The 21,670-nt window shown below is 32.9% G+C and overlaps 4 protein-coding genes across 5 annotated transcripts; 3 read left to right on the forward strand and 1 right to left on the reverse strand.

Annotated features, from left to right (window-relative positions):
* The first annotated feature begins 1,322 nt into the window (after positions 1–1,322).
* LOC105966630 (peroxidase 51) lies at positions 1,323–3,423 on the forward strand. Its single transcript, XM_012991223.2, has 4 exons — positions 1,323–1,723; positions 1,847–2,047; positions 2,129–2,294; positions 2,820–3,423. The coding sequence occupies exons 1-4, from the start codon at positions 1,499–1,501 to the stop codon at positions 3,224–3,226; spliced, it is 999 nt and encodes a 332-aa protein (XP_012846677.2). The 5' UTR covers positions 1,323–1,498; the 3' UTR covers positions 3,227–3,423.
* Positions 3,424–4,567: 1,144 nt separating this feature from the next.
* On the forward strand, positions 4,568–6,878 carry LOC105966633 (peroxidase 51). Its single transcript, XM_012991227.2, has 4 exons — positions 4,568–5,371; positions 5,529–5,729; positions 5,811–5,976; positions 6,383–6,878. Exons 1-4 carry the CDS (start codon positions 5,132–5,134, stop codon positions 6,790–6,792), a joined length of 1,017 nt encoding a protein of 338 aa, XP_012846681.2. The 5' UTR covers positions 4,568–5,131; the 3' UTR covers positions 6,793–6,878.
* A 6,720-nt stretch (positions 6,879–13,598) lies between these two features.
* Positions 13,599–14,835, reverse strand: LBD37 (LOB domain-containing protein 37). The gene is made up of 2 exons (XM_012991203.2): positions 14,448–14,835; positions 13,599–14,355 (listed from the first exon to the last, which is right to left on the reverse strand). The coding sequence occupies exons 1-2, from the start codon at positions 14,629–14,631 to the stop codon at positions 13,877–13,879; spliced, it is 663 nt and encodes a 220-aa protein (XP_012846657.2). The 5' UTR covers positions 14,632–14,835; the 3' UTR covers positions 13,599–13,876.
* Positions 14,836–17,583: 2,748 nt separating this feature from the next.
* LOC105966622 (uncharacterized) lies at positions 17,584–21,491 on the forward strand. Of its 2 annotated transcripts, none has more exons than XM_012991215.2 (7): positions 17,584–17,940; positions 19,444–19,681; positions 19,833–20,023; positions 20,090–20,325; positions 20,592–20,835; positions 20,989–21,096; positions 21,229–21,491. In XM_012991215.2, exons 1-7 carry the CDS (start codon positions 17,719–17,721, stop codon positions 21,352–21,354), a joined length of 1,365 nt encoding a protein of 454 aa, XP_012846669.2. In that variant the 5' UTR covers positions 17,584–17,718; the 3' UTR covers positions 21,355–21,491. The 2 variants fall into 2 exon arrangements, with proteins under 2 accessions (XP_012846669.2, XP_012846670.2); XM_012991216.2 differs by lacking the exon at positions 17,584–17,940 and adding an exon at positions 18,803–19,181.
* The last annotated feature ends 179 nt before the right edge of the window (positions 21,492–21,670 follow it).

The following is a 21,670-nucleotide window of genomic DNA, read 5'->3' on the forward strand; positions in this document are numbered from 1 at the left end:
GTTAGCTGGCAATGAATAATGATGTGGACTGAAATAATATGTTGCAACAACTAAATCTTCACAAACGAAGACGTAGAAAAATCAACCTTGCCCACAATTAATTTAATAATTAATCAATCATCAATTATTGGTTAGAATCTTTTACCTAATTCAATTTATATTTAGCAAATGGTTTTGTAAAGCTTCAATTGGATTTAAATCTGAACTTGTGGACTATATCTCAATCTCAATTGCATTGATTTGTTGATAATATAAATTTATTACAAGTGTTGGAACAATTATTAGTATATAAAATTAATGCAAATGAAAAATAATATCACATGGGATGGATAAGCCAAGAAAGCTAGGACGACTATAAGAAGTCAAACAATATCCCATGTAAAACATATATATGTAATAATACTCAAGAGTTAAGAAGAAAAATCTTCACACAATTCTTCAAGTTTAATTTTCTTTTATACCAGGACAGATATAAAAAAAAAATAGTTATATTTTTCACATTTTGCTAAAAGTTTCTCGGGCAACTCAATTAGAGAGTTTAGATTGAATACAAATTATTTAGAATCCCCTAACAATTGGCGATCTCAGATGTGTTGATATCAATAGTGACTTGTTATTTCGATGAATCATATCTTCGGATAGAAGAAGATTATAGACTTACTCACTTATCAAATTCCAGACTGTAAATTTATTATATTCCCTCACTTTAACCATCGTTAAAGCCACATCCACTTCCAAGACTGATGTTTCTTCCTTTCCTCCAGCTTTCACTATCAGTCATTTGCAGACGACCACCTAATTTCAGTCAACCACGTCACTAGAAAAGATTATTTTCATCGATCTCAATCCTCATTTTCATTCTAGACTGATCTCCAACTAAACAGTCTATTTTCAGTCTAAGTTGTCCAACTAAACTGCTTTAAAAGACTTAGCAAATTCAAAATATTCGAACAGACGACTGTTAGATATGCAAAATCTTTTTGAGGTAGTTTTAGCCAATTTCCTATATTTTAATTACACAAAACTAACTTATCTATTTAAAACTTAAAATTCTTTGTAAAAAAAGCATATTAACTTACTTTAGGTGCAAAATGTGTTTAACATGCATGAATGGGATTTACGTTATTTAACCCAAATAAAATGTTCCTTAATCCGCTAAAACAAAACCTTATTTACTTTGGATGATTATATTCGTATCACTTTCTCCTATCCCTATCTTTAATTTTGGCTTTTCCTTCTCACACTTAACTCTCTTTTTTTATTCCACGAACCTCGATTTTTTGTCATCTTTTATATATATATATATTTATATATAAAAAAAAAATAGTGGACTATTAGATTAAACAGCTAAACAAAGGCGGCTTTTGAAGAAGCCTCCTATAGCATATACTATTGCACATTTCTAACATTATATATATACATATATATTACTACGTTACCATTATCCTGAAATTAAATTGCAATAATTGGGTACGTATAGTATAGTGAAACCGAAAAAATGGGTCGGGTTAATTTTCTGACGAGTCTAATATTATCAATTTCCGTGGGTGTTATTCTGTTCTCCGGCCGCCCGGCATCGGCTCAGCTCCGGCAGAACTTCTATTCGAACACCTGCCCCGACGTGGAAAGCATCGTGCGAAGAGCCGTCTCCGCTAAAGTCAGCCAAACGTTCGTTACTATTCCGGCCACCATTCGTCTCTTTTTCCACGATTGTTTTGTTTCGGTACGATTAATTAATTAGTTACTAACTTTAATAAATTAATTAATTACGATCATAATTGTTTCTTGTTGTACCTCGTGCTTTCTGATTTGTACATAAATTAAATGTGTTTTTTTTTCGTGGTAGGGGTGTGACGCGTCGGTGATAGTAGCGTCGACGGGGGGAAACACGGCGGAGAAGGACCACCCGGACAATTTGTCGCTCGCCGGAGATGGGTTCGACACGGTGATCAAAGCCAAAGCCGCCGTGGATGCCGTCCCACGTTGTAAGAACAAGGTTTCTTGCGCCGATATTCTTGCATTGGCTACTCGTGACGTCATTGTCCTGGTTTGTACTTTCTCTCTCTACACTCTCTCTCTCTCTCTCTAGACTTTCTCTCTCTCTCTCTCTAAGTTCATGAATTAACAGGCTGGTGGGCCCACGTATCCGGTGGAATTGGGGAGATTGGATGGGTTGAGCTCCACGTCAGCAAGTGTAAATGGGAATTTGCCAAAGGCAAATTTCAATTTGAATCAGCTTAATTCCATGTTTGCTTCTAGAGGTTTAACTCAGGCTGATATGATTGCTCTCTCAGGTAATCATTTTTAAATTAGCATAATCTTACATTAAATGAGTCTAACTTGGTTAATTGCAAATTGTACTAGATCATCTACTAATTACAAGAATTACATCCAATTTGATTTTTCTTTACATAATTCTTATTGCATATTTTTATTATATTTTATTTGAAATGCACATAAATTTCAAATTGCACGTGATGCTAATTAAAAGAGAACATGTTATGCTTCCTAGGATGGTCTTTTAGCTATATAGACACTATGGTATTTAAAATCGAATAGCATCTTCCATAAAAAAATTAAATAAAAATAATAAAAATCAAATGCATTAAAAATATTAGGAGGGATCATTTATGCTATTGTACACAAAAATTATATTTTCATATAATTAATAGATACTTTTTAAAAATATTGGGGGGGGGGGGGGCATGGCCACTGATTCTATACCAGCTTCGTCACTGATTAAAAAAAAAAAAAAAAAAGGATTGTAAGTAGACGAATATAATAATAGTGTTGACATATAAGATTTGGATTTGTTGCAGCTTGCCACACTCTAGGATTCTCACACTGCACCCAAATCACGAACCGGCTCTACAATTTCAGCCCAGGAACCCCGGTTGACCCGACCCTAAACAGGCAATACGCGACCCAACTACAGGGTATGTGCCCGCGGAATGTGGATCCGAGAGTAGCCATTGATATGGATCCGACAAGTCCTAGGATATTCGATAATGCGTATTTCCAGAATCTTGTACAAGGGAAGGGTTTGTTCACTTCGGATCAAGTTCTATTCACCGATTCAAGATCAAGAAGTACTGTCACTACTTGGGCATCGAATTCTCAAGCCTTTAATACTGCTTTTATCCAGGCTATCACTAAATTGGGTCGGGTCGGAGTCAAGACCGGAGGAAATGGGAATATTCGTTTCGACTGTGGAAGGTTCAACTGAGATTTTAAACGTGTAATTTGATGTAAAAAAAATAAAAAAATAAAAATCAAATTTTCATGGTTTTAAGAAATAACAAAGTGAATAAGTGAATATCAATGGGTCTCACTATGTTTGGAAATGAATAAGTTAAATTATGTGTAATAAATGTTTTTTTTTTTAATTCAAATAGTGAAAAAATAAAACAAACCGTTTCAATATATATTTTTTTGCTATTATTACTTTTAATTAAATGAAATAATTGGTGAATAGTCAACTAATTAGAAGGGTGTTTAGCTATTTTATGGATCTTTTCATAAAGCTCATTCTCATTAATTACTTTTCTTGATACATGTGGATAAAAAGAAAACAATCACTACATTTAAACCTCTATAAATTAAAATAGCCGGACCAACAAAATTTTATTAATTTAGCGTAATATTAAATTGTCGAACTAATAATTTAGTACATTTTTACCAAGTCAAAATCGGAAGAAATTATTATTTAAACGAGATGATTAATTTATCTCGTATTAATTTATGTAGGTTGTACAATATTATGAATTAAATGGAGGCTTTGAAGTTTTAAGCAACTAGGCAATAATAGAGTTTATTACATGAGGATTTTGGCGCAATTTTTCAATAAAATGACAAAATTGGCTAAAAGAAAACGATATTTTACAGAAATCTTTATGCAAAAAAGCAATAAAGTTTTACTCAAAGAGTTTGGTTGCAAATTTGAGCGTGACAAAAGAATTACATCTCTTACCCCAAATGTCCTATAAATTACAATAATGGCTAAAAAGAAAAGAATATTTGACAGAAAAACCTTATTTTTATAGAAAGCCCACAAAAAACTTATTGACAATGTCTACCTCTCTTTATAAATTTGGCTTTTCCTTCTTACACTCTAACTCCAATTATTTATCCTAAAGCAAAATTCCGATTACTTTTTCCACGAATTTTTCTTTTACTTTTTTTCCTTTTTAGAGAATAAATTTTGTTAGTACAACGTTTGTTTTTGTTTCTAACGACGGAACCTGCAGCCAATTATATAGGTGTACTATGTAAAACTACACTCCTATAATACCTTATAAACCATACAAGCGTCGTAAATTACACGAAGTTAACCATGTGTGAGAAACTCGACCTAGCGACCATTGACAATTGAATTTTGACTGGATCAATTGACACATGTTCATCAATCAATTGACAGAAGTTCACTTGCTCCAACTGCTAATTAGTCCCGAACTAGGGTCACCTAATTGGAAGAAGCATCGTCAATAAGTCTTTTTCAAGTCATATATTATTATTAATTTATTAACTATAGTATTCATGATTGCTCTTCGATCTATTAGGAGAAATCGAAACGGAATTTTATAATTCCGTATATTTCGATTCACAAAATTATGGTTTCAAATTTTTCTGATCAAAATTGAAATATATATATGAGATTCTATTTTTTTTTAATATAATTTTAATTTTTAGAAAATAATCCATTTATTTTAATCTTCCAAGAATTACACATACAATATCATTTATTTATTTTATATTATTAGAGAATAAAAAGAATTTTTTTTTTTTATTTCGACGACTCCGGCCATCCGAAAAATTTCCAATGTTGGAAAAAGGTTTTTCTTCCCAAATCTTGAAATTTCGAGTTCTGATTTTTTAAGTTTTGTTTCTTAGCTTTTCACCTCCGAAAGAAAAAAATATTGAAATTTTTCCAAAAGTATTAAATTCATACAATCCCTCCGATTTCCATCTCCTATCATCAATTCGTCTATAAGATTGTACACGTCTCGAATTGTATTGTTTTCCAAAAGTATTAATTTCGATCCGATCTGTAAAAGTGTTACGTCTACCCTCAATTATTTCTAACATTATATATATAGTACAAAGTTTTCTCAAATAAGTTACATTGCAGTAAATGAGTAAAACCGACATGGGCTGGGTTAATTCTCTGACGAGTCTATTGCTATCGCTTTACGTCGGTATTATTCTGTTTTCCGGCCACCCTACGTCGGCGGAGCTCCGGCAGAACTTCTATTCAAACATCTGCCCCGACGTCGAAAACATCGTAAGAAGCGCCGTTTCAACAAAAGCCAGACAAACGTCCATTACCATCCCGGGCACGCTTCGTCTCTTTTTCCACGACTGTTTTGTTTCGGTACGTACTCGTCATTATATTAATTAATTATTATTTTAATTTTATTTACGTACCGTTAAATAATCACGGTCGTAACTAATTACTTGGACCTTGTGCTGTCTGATTTGTACATAAATTAAATGTGTTTGTGCATGCGTGTTTTTTTTCTCTTTTGTAGGGGTGTGATGCGTCGGTGATAGTGGCGTCGGCGGAGGGGAACACGGCGGAGAAGGACCACCCTGACAATTTGTCACTCGCCGGAGATGGGTTCGACACCGTGATCAAAGCCAAAGCCGCCGTGGATGCCGTCCCACGTTGTAAGAACAAGGTTTCTTGTGCTGATATTCTTGCATTGGCTGCTCGTGACGTCATTGTCCTGGTTTGTACTTTCTCTCTCTACACTCTCTCTCTCTCTCTCTAGACTTTCTCTCTCTCTCTCTCTAAGTTCATGAATTAACAGGCTGGTGGGCCCACGTATCCGGTGGAATTGGGGAGATTGGATGGGTTGAGCTCCACGTCAGCAAGTGTAAATGGGAATTTGCCAAAGGCAAATTTCAATTTGAATCAGCTTAATTCCATGTTTGCTTCTAGAGGTTTAACACAAGCTGATATGATTGCTCTCTCAGGTAATTAATATATGCAATTACGAAAAAGCCCTTAACATTCGAGAAATTACAATCGACTCCCTTATATGTGTTCATTTACACGTCCCTTACAGTGTCAAATTTATGGTTTTTCGTAAGAGAATACAAAGATGAGATGGGTGGATGTAATTACCAAAACCTTAAGGGCTTTTTCTTAATTTGATCTTATTTCAGGGGTTGGCGGTAATTTGCCCAATTTTTTTGTGAAATAAAGTCAAATGACTCTAAGATGTGTTATTCTAAATTTTTATATATTACATCATATGTTAAACTATTTTCACAATTTAACCCAATTTGTTTTATTTTTAATTCTCATGAAGTTTTAATTTTCGTCCCTCAAAAAAGAAATATTACAATTGAGTGATAAAAGATTTCAAATTTCTTACAGGTGCCCACACGCTAGGATTCACACACTGCAGCCGAATCAAAAACCGGATCTACAATTTCAGCTCAGCGAACCCGGTCGACCCGACCCTAAACAAGCAATACGCGACCCAATTACAGGCTACGTGCCGGAGAAACGAATCGGATCCGAGAATATCCGTCAACTTGGATCCAACAACTCCTGGAATATTCGACAATGCCTACTTCGAGAATCTTATCCAAGGGAAGGGAATCTTCACTTCGGATCAAGTTTTATTCACGGATTCAAGATCGAGAAATATTGTTACTAATTGGGCTTCGAATTCTCAGGCTTTTAATGCTGCTTTTATACGGGCTATTACTAAACTGGGTCGGGTCGGAGTCAAGACCCAAGGAAACGGGAATATCCGTTTTGATTGTGCAAAGTTTAATTGAGATTTTAAATAAATTCAAATACTACTATTTGAATCGGGTTAATCGGGTTTAGCGGGTTTTCAATAAAAAAGATATGATTAATTTTATCATGATTTTTAAAAATAACAAAGTGGATATCGTTGGATTTGGGAGATGCTACACTAAGTGAAATATACCGAACAATATGTCGTCATAGATTAATGCATGTTCACGTGCATCTTTTTGCGGAGATTTTTGAGTTAGAAAATCAGCGATTGAGGGTACATTAAGAGAGAGCGACGGCGGATGCTGCTTCGTCAGAAAACAAATCTGAACGTTTCATTGTTACTAGACCGGGTGAACCAATGGTAGCCATGAAGATGCAGCGGCTATGGATCCGTTAATTTTACTAAAAAAAAAGAAATAGAATAGACGTATTAAGGAAGAGAGAGAGAGAGGGGGAGAGAGAGAAAATGATCATAGAAGAGAGAGAGAGGGGGAGAGAGAAAGTGAATGAGAGAAAATAGGAAATAAAAAGATACGTAATAAATATAAAAGAGGGGAGGAGAGAGAAAGAAAGGGACGATTGAGAAGAGAGAGGGGGAAGAGAGAGAAAGAGTGGGAGAAGAAAGGACAAAATTGGAATAATAAACACATGAGGGGGTCTCACAATTCATAATATTAATTTTAGATTTCTTTACAAATGGTGAATATTAAAATGGGCCTGGACTCTATTATTTTGTGTATTGAGGGGGTTATCCCTCATTTTCCCAAAAAAAAAAAAATCATATTAGCTCATTTACTAGAACATTCAAAATATAATATTACACTCAAGTAACTTATATACGAGGACTTTCAAATTTAATTTCTAAAATAAGATCAAAAAGCTTATTAACTCCTAAAATATTTTATCGGTTACAGGAGTTTGTTTATAAGATGTTTTAAATAATGTTAACCAAATGGGCACTAAGTCATCCGTTTTGTTACAAACCACTCATAAATATTATTATTTTGTCGAGTTTGTCACATATGGTTAGTCTAATGTAATTTATATCTCTCATATGGTTTGCAAGCTATTATACGAGAGTGTAGATTTATCCAGTGCACTTATATAATTTACTGTTAGTTTCTTCATTATTAAATTTAAAAAAATATATATAATATATGTACCCCATGATATGGGAACGTAATATTACACTATAATAATTGTCAACCTTGAAATATATACTAATTCTATATTCCTTTTGCTGACACTATTTTAAATCTCTTTCACTTGATTGAATGAGTCAACCTTCGCCAACGAGAAAGGCATCATTTTCTATTATTTAACTATTTATTTATTATTATATAATAAATATTTATGGCTGATAAAATAAAATAAAATAAAAAATAAAAATGACCTTGAAAGCCCTCGAAGGGGCATATGCCCCTCCATGCATGTAAATGTGGCCATTGATAGCCAATAGAAGTACAGTCTTTTATATCAAAGCCAGAATAAGATATTTTTTTTTTTAGTTTAATAATTCCACCAATATTCCGAATCTCAAAAGCCATCACAAAAAAAAATATATATTAAATTAAATAATATAGAAAAATTAAATAAAAGAAAGATTATAATAATAACGTCACAACTCCCACTTTAAGACAAACCTATATAGTATAAATAGTGGCAACTTGCTAAAATAGAATCCAACACCAAAATCTGCTTATAAAAGCAAGTGGCCCCATTTCATTGTTTTCTCCCTTTTCAATACATAGATGAACAATATATTTATTTATTCCAAAAAAAAAATAAAAATAAGGAACGATAAATTATCAACCTCAAATAATTGTGGGGTATCATGGGTAAACTAATAAATTTTCACTTCATTATTGCAAGATTCCTTTTTGTTTACCCTCTTCATTTCTTTTAGATGATATTTACGTGTTTATATTGTATTATATCGGGTAGATCTTTACGATTTATAAGTAGACAAATATGCTGATGTGTATAGATAACGGTAAGTATCCACTAATGTAATCTTCGTCAAGTATAACGTAAAAAATAACCATGTTTAAGATAGATCTGCCCGATTTACATTATGTGATCATGTTAAAAATAAAATAAATATATTCATTTGACACCTTACATTTGTTACAAAAAAATCAACTAAAGCTTAGCTTATATAGTGTGAGATATTGGAAATTTAAAATGTTTTAAATACCATTGTTAATTAGGAGATGCATTATTATTTTTAAATCTACATCAACAATAATTAGTAAACCCCACTTGTTTTGGGATCACTTAAAAAATGCACATAATTATAAAAACAAAGTACAATAATAAATATAATGTGTACTAATTAATTAAATGTTAAAGAAATGTATATATAATTATATATGCATATGCACCAAGAAGCTTGGAAATTTGTCCAAGTACAATGAAAAGCAACGGTGGTGATATCCGCGTCACACTTTCCACCACTTTGTCGTCTTTAGCATACACAATTATTTTATTTACATTTTTATTTATGTATTTATTTATTTATTTAAATAAATTATTATAGAATATTGGTTCAAATTATGGAGGTAGCTTGGACCTGCCCCCTCAATTATATATATTCCATTTCAAAATTAGAATCATATCCATGTGCAAATGTCTTTTCTTTTTAAGTTCCGTATCTTTTGGCAATCTAATAAAATAAATGCAAATTTATTGGAAATAAAATTAAAATTTTATGTGATGACGTCACTAATTACAAATTTAGAAGTTAGTGACAAAATAATGTTACTATTTGATGAGAACTATTAGTATTATTGTCATCGGGCGTCGCGCGTGATATATCGAGCATCTGATGTTCCGACAGCAGTATCTATTATCCCTTTATGCGCGTCACACTAATAGCAATTTTTTTGTAGTGATCAGCAAAACAAATAATACGACGTGGAGTTTTATTTGTGATACTTAACTTCATTATTGAGTACAAGTTTTTCGAGTTTGAGCTCGAGCTTATAGCCAGCTCGTGAGATTCATGAACTGATTTATCGTATTTACACACATAATCTATGTTATTTGGGGGTTTTGTAGATGTTACATTCGATGAAATATACCGTGTGATCATGCACTATTGATTTACACTTAATAACACACACTTATATATGTATGTGTGCTTAGTGAATAATTATTTGTATAGATCTATGATGTAAAATCACCTAATGTTTTTCCCTTCAAATTGTATCAACTTGAGAGATACAATCTTTTTTTTTTTTTTTTGTTAAATGAACTCAAAATCATGCTTAATAAATTTTAAATTCCTACCTCCAATCAAATTATTTATATATATATATATATATATATATATATATATATATATATATATATATATATATATATATATATATATATAATGGTGGGTCACAGTTGATTATGGACCACAATATGATATGGTGGACCGAAGCCCAAAATACCGGAACAGGGTCAAGTGGGGACTGATCGAATGCGGCGTCCAGCAGTAGGCCCATTCTATCATAATTTAATGACGCATTTAATTAATTAATATATTATACGTATACAAAAAGAATCTTTAAAAAGAAAGATTAGATAAACCAATCACTAGCTTACATAATTATTAAATTATTATGGTTGAGTGATAAAATATATTTTTGAATTTTGATAATACTTTATATGTCCACCTTTTCATTTTGAATTGGATAGGATTTTGATCGAGTCCAAAGTACAATTAAACTTCTATAAATATAACGCAGGAAACAGCTTAATCATATTAATTAGCAAGATATTAATTTATGAAATTATATTATTATTTTTATTTTCAATAAATATTGAAAAAAACGTATCGTTGGATGGTGAAACTATTCAAAAACAACAAAATCTAAACAATTAAATTATCGTAACAAAATGGACGTTGGATATATCTTAAACAATTTAAATAAAAAAAAAATAGGGTAAATTTCAATCACCCTGAGGTATGGTCAAATTACAAAAAACCCCTTTTGTTTGGATAATTACAACCACCCCTTCAATTATAAATCTTTTTATATGTCCACCCTTGCGGTTTCAAATTTCGTCGAATTTTCGAGATTATATGGATTATTATCACTTTGTACCTATTTTATCCGATTCGAATTCCACATTTTGAAGCAAAATGATCATAATATATGTTTTTAAGCTTGTATATATCAGATTTTGGTGCATCAGAAACTGTATTTTTACACAAATCGAGTACAAACTAGAGCACATTTCACAAAATCTAGATGATTATGTTGAATTTGACACCATAAGAGCAACTCCAGTGGAGGAATTAAATGGGGAATTAAATGGAATAACTTCTTTTTTGATGCTCCAAAACATAAATTTTCATCTCCAATGGGGGAATTAAATTGGTAGTTATTTTGATATTCAACTTTCCGAGATGGAAAAATGCATCCTGGAAAAAGAGGTATCAAATCATTAACTACCCAACAAACCAATTAAAAATTGACACGTGTCAATATTAAATATATTTATGCTTATATTTAAAATTAGATGATTCATTTAATGCTTGCGGTGGAGTAAATGAGTATCAAAATAATAGAACGAGTATCAAATTAATATTTGATGATCGATTTTGATACTTTACCATTGGATGTAAGAAAAAATCATAGTTGAGGGGTAAATGTAATTATCCAAACAAGAGGGGTTTTTCGGTAAATTAACCATACCTCAGGAGTGGTTGAATTTACCAAAAAAAATATAATACATAAAGAAATTCGAACCGGAGTTTTTGGCTCCACAAAATTAAAGAAAGAAAGAAGCACAAATAACTGACCAAAAAGCCCACATGATTACACACACACACAGTAACAATAGATCTTTTAGCAACAAAATAATTAAATAAATGAACAAATAAATAAAAGTAAAAATGCACGCCTCTTTACACACTCCAAAAGCCATTTCTCTCTCTCTACAAATTGAAGCTGCTCTGTTCGCCGAAAGGTCCTCATAAACAACACCAATCGAAATACAGATCCAAACCCGGATCCGTATTTTTTTAATTAATTGTCTTTTTTAAATAATTTATTCAAAAAAGAGAAGGACAACTTACATAAATTGTCTTTTTAAAATAATTTCTTTTGGATAAGCATGAATTCATTTTGCGCCCCGCCACCTCGCCACGCAATTCTTACACTAATCTGAGCTGGCATTAGGTCAAAAATCTGACCCCCCGCCCCCTCCCCCCAAACTACCTGGAACTAGTAGATAAACCTTCCAATCAGATTAATCTCCTTTTTTTTTTTTTTTTATAAAGGTTTCTTAGACCATAGAATAATATCTAGGCAATGTTTGAAGTGGTTCTCGAAGTTAGTTTTATTTTATTTTGGGAAAATATATTTTGAGATAATAATTTGAGAATAAAAATAATTATTGTTTATAATTTAAAATTAAACAAAAAACATTGAAGCAAGTCAAAGCACATTTGAAAAAATATATATATTTTAGATGAAGAATTAAATTTTTTTTATTGAATACAATTTTTTAACGTAGCAGTTAAATTTTTTTATTGCAAGCAGTCGCTAAATCATGTACGAAGATGAGAGAAACTTAAAAAAAAAAAAAAATCTGAAAACCCTAAACTAACACGATTCTTTTCGAGGAAAGGATGAAATTTAAACGAAAACAGAACCAAAACACTACCGTAGTTTTTTTAGTCAATTTGATGTTAATTGTCATTATTAATATTGTTTGTTTGTTTAAAAAAGTTATATTCAGGTTTATTTATTTATTTAGTGGTGGTCTGAATTTTCATTTTTATTTATTTTTTAATTTATGGAAATAAAAAAGTGACAGCATATGGTGTCCTATTTGGAGGGTTATTTCATGAAAATAGGTCAATTATGTGATATACTGTGGAAAATGGAGAGTGATACATTGGATGGATGGTGACGTAGTATCCATATAAACACTATACAGTGAAAAAGGATCATTTTTTTGAGGTCTGCATAATTTGTACTAAAAATAAATTAAAATTAATTAATAATATATTGATACATTATGTAATTATACTATTATTCCCTTTTCTTCTTCACATTTTCATTCATGCAATAGTATTGGTCCAAAATTTATCCAGTTTAGTATTTACTATTTACTATTTACTACATTTTAATTCAACTAAAATACAATGAATGAATTATAAATCAATCTTTCACACATTAAAAAAAAAAACATTTTCTCATGCACACTTCATCATAGAGTTGATTATTTGAATTTCTTTTTATGAGAGAAAAAAAAAAATTGAGCTCATAAAAGGTAACTACAAAAAGATCACCGACACATACTCACACAGGTACACTGACGGAGTCAGCATAGGGTCAACAATTTTTTAAATATTTATTAATTTAAAAGCCCCTCTCATAATTTTTTTTAATGCATTCGAGCTCTAAGGTCTAAAATTCTGGCTCTGACACTGTATACGTAAAGATATTCGAACCACCACAATATTAAATTTAGGAGATATTTGAACAATTTGAAATTATTTCATGTTACATGAGTTCAATTTCTTGATCATATGTAGCTAATAATTTCATTTATTACCTAATTTTTGTTAAAAAAATATTGCTATTGGTTGATGATAATATGATTCTCATGAGAATGGAAAGTCTTCATTATATTGGGAAATATGATTAAATTTTAAGGAAATCTTTTATTGTAATGAAAATAAAAATTGCTCTTTAAAAAAGGTAAAAAGCAACTAATATTATATATCTTTTATTAATAATAAATCTTTTATTAAAATGAATAATAGTAAATCTTTTTATTATTCAAAGTCCAACAGTCATTAGACGCAGAAAAAAGTAGACGAAAAAAGAGAAAATTACACAAATAAGGAAATAAATTAATCACTGGCAAATAACATTCATTTTTCCCTCATAATATATATATAATATATAATTATATATATATTTTTTTTCTTTTCTTCTACACATAAATCAAGAAGAAGAAGAAAGAGGGAAATCCTGCGCCGGCGACTTACAAAACCTCGCCGGAGTATAATTCCGGTTAAAAAATTCCGATGGGGAACTAAAAAAGCTAATTAATCTCTCTGACAAACACAGAAGTTTTGTTTACATCCTTAAAAAACAGAAACCCTAGTTAATGAAACAGGTCGAGAACTTTAATTTCGGTCGCCGGTTCATCTCCGCAGGTTGTCGTCGCAGATTCTTCCGAATTCATCGACGGGCTGCCGCGCCGCCGCTTCTCCGGGAAAGGGCTGACGCTCTTTTTGCCGCCGCCGCCGCCCTGAAAACCCGGGGTCAGTGTGAGATCGAGATCGGCCAGCTGCATCACCTTCACCGCCGGCGCCGGCTCATCCGTAAAACGACGCCGTTTCTGGGATACCGGGCTCGGATCTCGGAGACGGAACATGTCGGTGCACTCCGAGGCTTCGTCGGGGTCGTCCCCCGACGCGCCACCGAGAAGCTCAGGGATCGGCTTCAACGCGCCGCCGCGGAGCACGGTCTCCACCGCCGTCTGGCATACGTGCCAGTTCCCGGTCCACAGAAGCCCGACGGCGCCGTTCACGGGGTTCACCGTTCTTCCGGCGGCTTCAAACAACAGTGACTGAAAAAGCGCTGTAAACAAAAAAAAACGTTTCGATTTAGTTTTCGGGGGTATCCAAAAAATCAGATCATCGGAAAAAAAAAAAGTAGTAGTAATTAATTACCAGGTCTCTGGTTTTCCGGCACGGCGGAGATGAAGGACATGAGGCCGGCGCGGCCGAAGAACTTGGCGACGAAGACGGTGGCGTGGCCTTGCGAATCGGCGCTGTCGATCCACTGCAAACATGTCCGGAGTATACACGTGTCGCTGCAACCCTTCCGAAGAACCCGGCATCCATTGCAACTCATTTCTTGTTAATTACGAAATTAATCAAACCACAATAATCCCGTTGTTTTCGGAGAGTGATTATGATATATAATATCAGGTCAAACAAGAACTCAAATTAAATGTGAATTAAATTATAGCTTCTAAAATAATTTGTGTCCAAGAATATTTATGAACTTCTAGAGAGAGAAAGAAGGGAGGAGAGAGAGAGAGTGGGAATTAGGGTTGAAATGATGGGAGGTGGGGGGGTAATATATAAAGGGGGGAAGTGGAAACTTGGAGAAGAGGAAGATTGGGGTTGAAGTTAGGGAGTAGTTAACCATGGTTGGGTTAGTGGGGGTGAGTGGTGTGTGGTGTGTGAGAGAGAGAGAGGAGAGAGGAGAGAGAAAAAGGGGAGGTGGTGGTTGGGTTAAGATTCCAAAGTATTGGGCGAGAGCGGCTCCTAGTTTCCGCGGATGGCTATCTCTCAACCGTTGGATTCTTTTTGGGTTTTGTTTTCTGGATATATTTGATAACCTATCACTTTCCCTTTATTTTCCCCCACTCAAACAATTTTTTATATATTTTTTCCTTCATAAAATCTTTTTATTATAATTCTGTTCTTTCGCATATTTTCTAACACTTTAGAATTTTCAGTTCTACTATTACTAATTGTCTCCAATACTTTCTCTTATTAATAAACAATGACATTTTAGTTTAAAAAAATATTATTTAATTAAAATATGGGCACATTTTAAGCTTGTTTAAACAGCTGATTAGCTCTTACACTTGACAAGTTGTTTTAAGAGTTAATAAGTTGTTAGGTCTAATTTAAAAAAATAATTTTTAAAGTGTTTAGATAATGATCTTATAATTTGTTTTTACTGATTATAAGATTTTAAATAAATAAAAAATTCATATTTCAATCCAATAATTCAAAAATAATAATAATAATAATTTGTTCATATATTTGAATACTAATAGGTTTTATTTTCTACATGATTAAACAAATAACACGGTAAAACCAACACCGATGAAGTTCAAATCCGAAACAACGAGAACAAACATTATATTCATGATTATTGATAAGATCTATTTGGATCGATCGAATGAGTCTCTAAATTGTTATCTACTTCATCCATTAAGCTAGGATAAATTCCTGCATGAGAACTTATTTACTTTATGATATAAAGTTTATTTACTTTATGATATAAAGCTGGTTTGAGCGTTCGAGAGGTTTATGAACATAAACCTCGAGTTAGTTCTTTACCGTTATGTCGTTAATTTGAAGTAAAACAAAGACGAAAGATAATTAACAATTTATAGTCCGATTTTGGTTCAGTTTCAAGTGATGTTTTTGCTCCAAATAAATTCAGATTCCATAACCGAACAACCCGAAACCCGACCTACAGACTGCATCACCCATAAAGCGTCGGTTATATATTTACCAGCCATTTTGGTTACTTTCTAAAATTACCGCTGTCAAAATTTCTTAAGAATTAAATAATAACAATTAATTTTACTTTCATTTTTTACCGCTCTACGCCAAGAAACGACACAAGGGAATGTCGTTTTCTGGTTGCTATGGGGCTGACGTGGCGTCCTTATCCTACGGCGTAGCTCTTCCACAATATGCATATCTTTTTTGGTAATTTCACACCCCCCACCCCCACCCCACCCCCCACACCCACCCCCACTTGCCCTTTAAAATTGACGGATAGTATTTGAGATGGATCTTAATAGATTTACTATGGCCCAGTCATAAATTGTTTTTTTATATGGTGATATTTACAATTACAATTATTTTTCTCTTCCGAAATTAAAATTAACATTTTTCCCATCAGTTCTTTCTCCCAAATTATACACTCACGGTGAATTTTAATCGGGTTATATAAATAATATAAAATTAAATAATGTAATAAATACATATAAATAAAATAAAAATTTAAGTCCCTATCCATTTTTATTTATAATTTTTATTAATATATAAATAACTTATATAATAAAAATATAAAAAAATACAAAAAGAGCTTCAACTCAACTCGGAAAAAGTTGTCACACCCAATTTAAAATGGGCTGATTTTGCAGCCCTATTGAAAACTATTTTGTGCAACTACTGTGTATATAATATAACATCTATATACTTTATTTTTCATGGTAACGCCTGTAAAGCTCCTTAACCCATTAAAGGCCCATTTATTTAAGTAATCAAGATTTAGCACATTTCATGGCAAAAAGTTTGTTGTTTGTTTTAACCGGCCCATTTTCGATGCACTTTTCTTGGTTGATAACGATAATTAACCGACTTATGTAGTAGGACTACTAATTTTAATTGACCCATATATAAATGGGTCGGTTTTTGGTTTTCAGTTTACCTAGAAGTCGGTTGGTCAGGTAATATTGGCCAACTGATACACTTTTGACCCACTTTTCTTGACCGATAATCGATAATTATCCGACTCATATAGTCGGGTTAGTAATTTTAACCGGTCCGAATATAAATGGGTTGGTCAATGGTTTCCAGTTTACTCAAAAGTCAATTCGTCGGATAATATCGATCAACTGACTTTTTAATAACAAAAATGTATTCTAAATTTTTAATTGTTATCTTATTCTCTTAATGTTAAAATAATATATAAAAGACTCAAAACATAAATTTATATATTTATTTATTGTAGAAATTTAGTAAAAAAAAAAAAAACATATATTAGTTTTAAAGTTAAGATTTTTGCAAGATATTTCCCAAAATTTTGAAAAACTTTTGAAAAAACTTTTTAAAAATATCTGTTATTGTAAAATAAAAATTAAAAAAATTCAATAAATAGATGACCGATAATACCAATCAATCGATCATTTATTTATCCGATAGAGTCGGTTGCCAACTATTATCCGACCCGTAATGATTAGGTCGGATCAAATAGGTAATTGACCGATAATTGTCCGACCCGACCCATGGTCCTAGAGGTATCTATTGACATCAATAGTAGAGATATATATAGTTACATCAACAATACAGATATACTTTTTCATGATGTAAATGATTCCTACAAAAAATATGAATGAGTGAGTTTGAGTGCCATTTTTTGACTCAAAAGAGAAAATAATTAATTAAATCAAATTAAATTTCAATAATGAGTTCTCAATTAGGTGGTAGAGTGGTGGTGCCGATAGATGTGAAGAAGAAGCCATCGGAGCAGAAGCTTCCTCTCCACAACCGGTGGCACCCCGCCATACCTCCGGTGGCGGAAGTACGAACCGGCGAACTTTTCAGGGTTGAGATGGTCGATTTCAGCGGCGGCGGGATAACAAAAGAATACACCGCCGAAGATGTCAAGTTTGCAGATAATTCTATTGTGAGTTTTCTAGTCCCTTTTCATTCACATATATTTTGAGGCAGATGATCAATTAATTGTGGTCCAATTTCCAATATTTTAATGGCAAATTATGTATATAAAAAAAATTATAGTTAGATTATTTTCAACCTAAGTTCAACAAAATATTATCTTCCTTCATAGGTGATTAGAGCTTTGAATTTTCATATATACTGAAAAAAAATATTAAGAATTCAAATTAAACTTATAAACTATTTACTACGAATGAAAGATATAATAATTAAATATTAACCTCAGATATATTTTTGAAATAATTTTGGTCACTATGTTCTTTGTCACGTGACCAGCTCACTTTTTTCTTACTGGGCTTATTGTTTGTTTTGTTAACTCCAAAACTTTCCTCTCAACTGGGCCCAGTTTCTGTCTATTTAAAATTGCCCATTTTTATTTTTCAATTTCAAAATGATTAATATTTTTCATAGTTTACTATTTAAAATTAAATATAAATATTAAATATTTATTGATTCCAGTTTGAATCCTCTCGAGAACGGTCGTTAGATCAAGTTTGTCACTTATGATTAGTCTAGTTTGGTTTACGTCACTCCTATGATTTGTAAACTATTATACAAAAATGTAAATTTACCCAGTGCACCTATATGTTTAACTGCGACTTCTTCGTTATCGGAAAAAAAGAAGGATAAAACTCTTTCAATTAATTCACAATTTTCATCCATTAATTTTGTAATACTTGCAAATTACAATTTATTTTTTTCCACAAACATAAATTTAAATTTAAGATTCCCAAAAAATCATCATTATCTTCCGACAACTACAGCATAGAAATTTCCAACATCATTGACAAATGATTAGGGGACCATTTGTCAGCTTGTCTAAATCATCAATTCCAAATTAATTCACCCAATATTTTCTTCTTTAGTTTCATAATTTTCATCGTAGAAATTCATTCACAAAAAATAAAAATTAAATAATAATAATAATAATAACAAATAAATAAAAGAAATCCCAAGAAAAATCAAGAAATCATGGCCCCTTCAACTCCAAGATTAGTAATCCCTGTAGACCTAAAGAAGAAGCCATGGCAGCAGAATCCGCCACTCCACAACCGGTGGCACCCCGATATTCCGGCGGTGGCGGAGGTAAAAACCGGCGAACTATTCAGGGTGGAGATGGTGGATTGGACAGGTGGCACCATTTCAGATGACCATTCTGCACTTGATGTAAAAACCTTAGACCTATCAATTGTAAGTACAAAACTTTTCTAGTACATATCAAAATTTAACCATTCTCACTTAATTCCACCACAAACAAACTATAATAACAAAAATAAAAAATAAAAAATCAATAATCTTAGTTATATATCTAAAGCTCGAGTAACTCGAAAAATAACTCAAAATACGAGCTTAAGATCATTTGAAATTGATTGAATTTTAATTTTTTTTTTCTCAATTATATGAAACTAGCTAGTAAACATAGTATGATGTGTTAATGTGAATGTTGTGACAGGTTCATTATCTTAGTGGGCCCATTAGAGTGGTCGATACCGATGGAAACCCGGCCCGGCCCGGTGATCTTTTGGCGGTTGAGATATGCAATTTGGGTCCTTTGCCCGGAGACGAATGGGGGTTCACTGCGATTTTCGATAGGGAAAATGGTGGTGGATTCCTCACCGACCATTTCCCTCGTGCTACCAAAGCTATTTGGTATTTTGAAGGAATATACGCGTATTCTCCTCATATACCTGGTAGAACTTTACTCTCTTGATTTCAGATTAACAGTCAGTTTCTCGATCTGTATTATCTGTCCCTTTAATTAGAATTTCAATGTTGCGTTGACTATTTATTCTCGATTTTCATGTTCTTGATTCATGCTTAATCACGACAATGTCGATATAGGTGTGAGATTTCCGGGATTGACGCACCCCGGAATAGTTGGAACCGCGCCTTCGATGGAACTACTCAATATATGGAACGAGAGGGAAAGGGAACTCGAAGAAACCGGTCTTCAAACACTAAAGCTATGCGAGGTTTTGCATTCACGCCCCTTGGCGAATCTCCCATCAACCAAGGGCTGCGTTCTTGGCAAGGTACGCACCGAAATGAATTACAAACAATTATTCAATGATCTTTGTAATGACTTACGATGTTTGTAGATTAAAGAAGGAAGTCCCGAATGGGAAAAAATCGCGAGGGAGGCCGCGAGAACAATACCCGGTAGAGAAAATGGAGGAAATTGCGACATCAAGAACCTAAGCAGAGGCTCAAAAGTGTACCTTCCCGTATTCGTGGACGGAGCGAATCTTAGTACTGGCGACATGCATTTCTCACAAGGCGATGGTGAAGTGGCGTTTTGTGGGGCCATTGAGATGAGCGGTTTTCTCGAGCTCAAGTAAGTTCGAATGTTATCTCCTTATGCCTCCTTTTAGTTGAACATATTAGCCATGATTAATTAAATGATTTTTTGGGTCGCCTCAAAAATATTATTCAATCATGGTCTATCTTATGTTTCACTGTTCAATAGAAGAAGATTATTTATTGGACCTTCCACCGTTCAATAATACATTTGAATTTTTTTATTGTTTAATTTTATCTTGTTTGATCAAAGACATATAAACTTATTTAGAATGTAAAAGTTAGTAGTTAGTTTGTACTCAGGTGTGAGATAATAAGGGATGGCATGAAGAAGTACTTGACTCCAATGGGTCCCACTCGTTTACACGTGAACCCAATCTTTGAGATAGGTCCCGTCGAGCCGAGATTCTCGGAGTGGTTGGTTTTCGAGGGCATCAGTGTCGACGAGAGTGGACGACAACACTACCTCGACGCCAGCGTGGCATACAAGCGCGCAGTTCTCAATGCGATCGACTATCTCTCTAGATTCGGATACTCTAAAGAACAGGTCTTCTCGAAAAAAATAACACGTATACTATAATTTATTTTCAGAAGATGTGGGGGCGATTGCCCCCACAACAGTCTTATGCTGGCTCCCCCTCACTGTTGTCTCTCTATTTTATTCACTCTCGAAATTTTCTAACTTGTAACGGTGAATTAGGTTTATCTTCTACTCTCGTGTTGCCCGTGCGAAGGAAGGATTTCGGGTATAGTGGATTCGCCCAATGCCGTCGCCACACTTGCCATTCCAATCGCTATATTTGATCAGGTACTTGTACAAATTATATTTATATTGATAAAGCCATATTTTCAATATACATCGAGAATTTGAGAAATCGGTAACTATTCTCCTTTAATTTTTATTTAAATAATTTTTTTTATGAAATTTATCGACGAGCAGGATATTCGTCCGAAAATCGGGAGTGTGCCCACAGGACCAAGGCTTGTGAGGAATAATCCAGTGCTCCCACAGTGCACCTATGATGGAAATTTGCCTATTACCAAAAACCCCTCTGCTTCAATCTGATATATGTCTAGTCTATTTACATAAATTAAATTAATAAATGTGAACAAACTTATTATGTACCAGATTTTATGTAACTAAAAGTCATTATGTGCAGTATTATCAGTCTATTAATAATTAATCCAAATTTAATTATTAAATTTCAAGACTTGTAACCATTATTTGCTCAGAATATTTTATAAACCACAACAAAAATAAAAATTATTTATTCTAATATAAAATTTAAAGGGCAAATTCCACTTTTCTTCTTTACTTTGGTTTGGTATCACTTTACCTCCTTCTAATTAATATTGATGTATCGATTTGTCCCCTGCACTGG

The sequence above is a fragment of the Erythranthe guttata genome, chromosome 12 (assembly GCF_056151865.1).
Source record: "Erythranthe guttata isolate IM_541 chromosome 12, IM_541, whole genome shotgun sequence".
NCBI classification, from domain to species: Eukaryota; Viridiplantae; Streptophyta; class Magnoliopsida; order Lamiales; family Phrymaceae; genus Erythranthe; species Erythranthe guttata.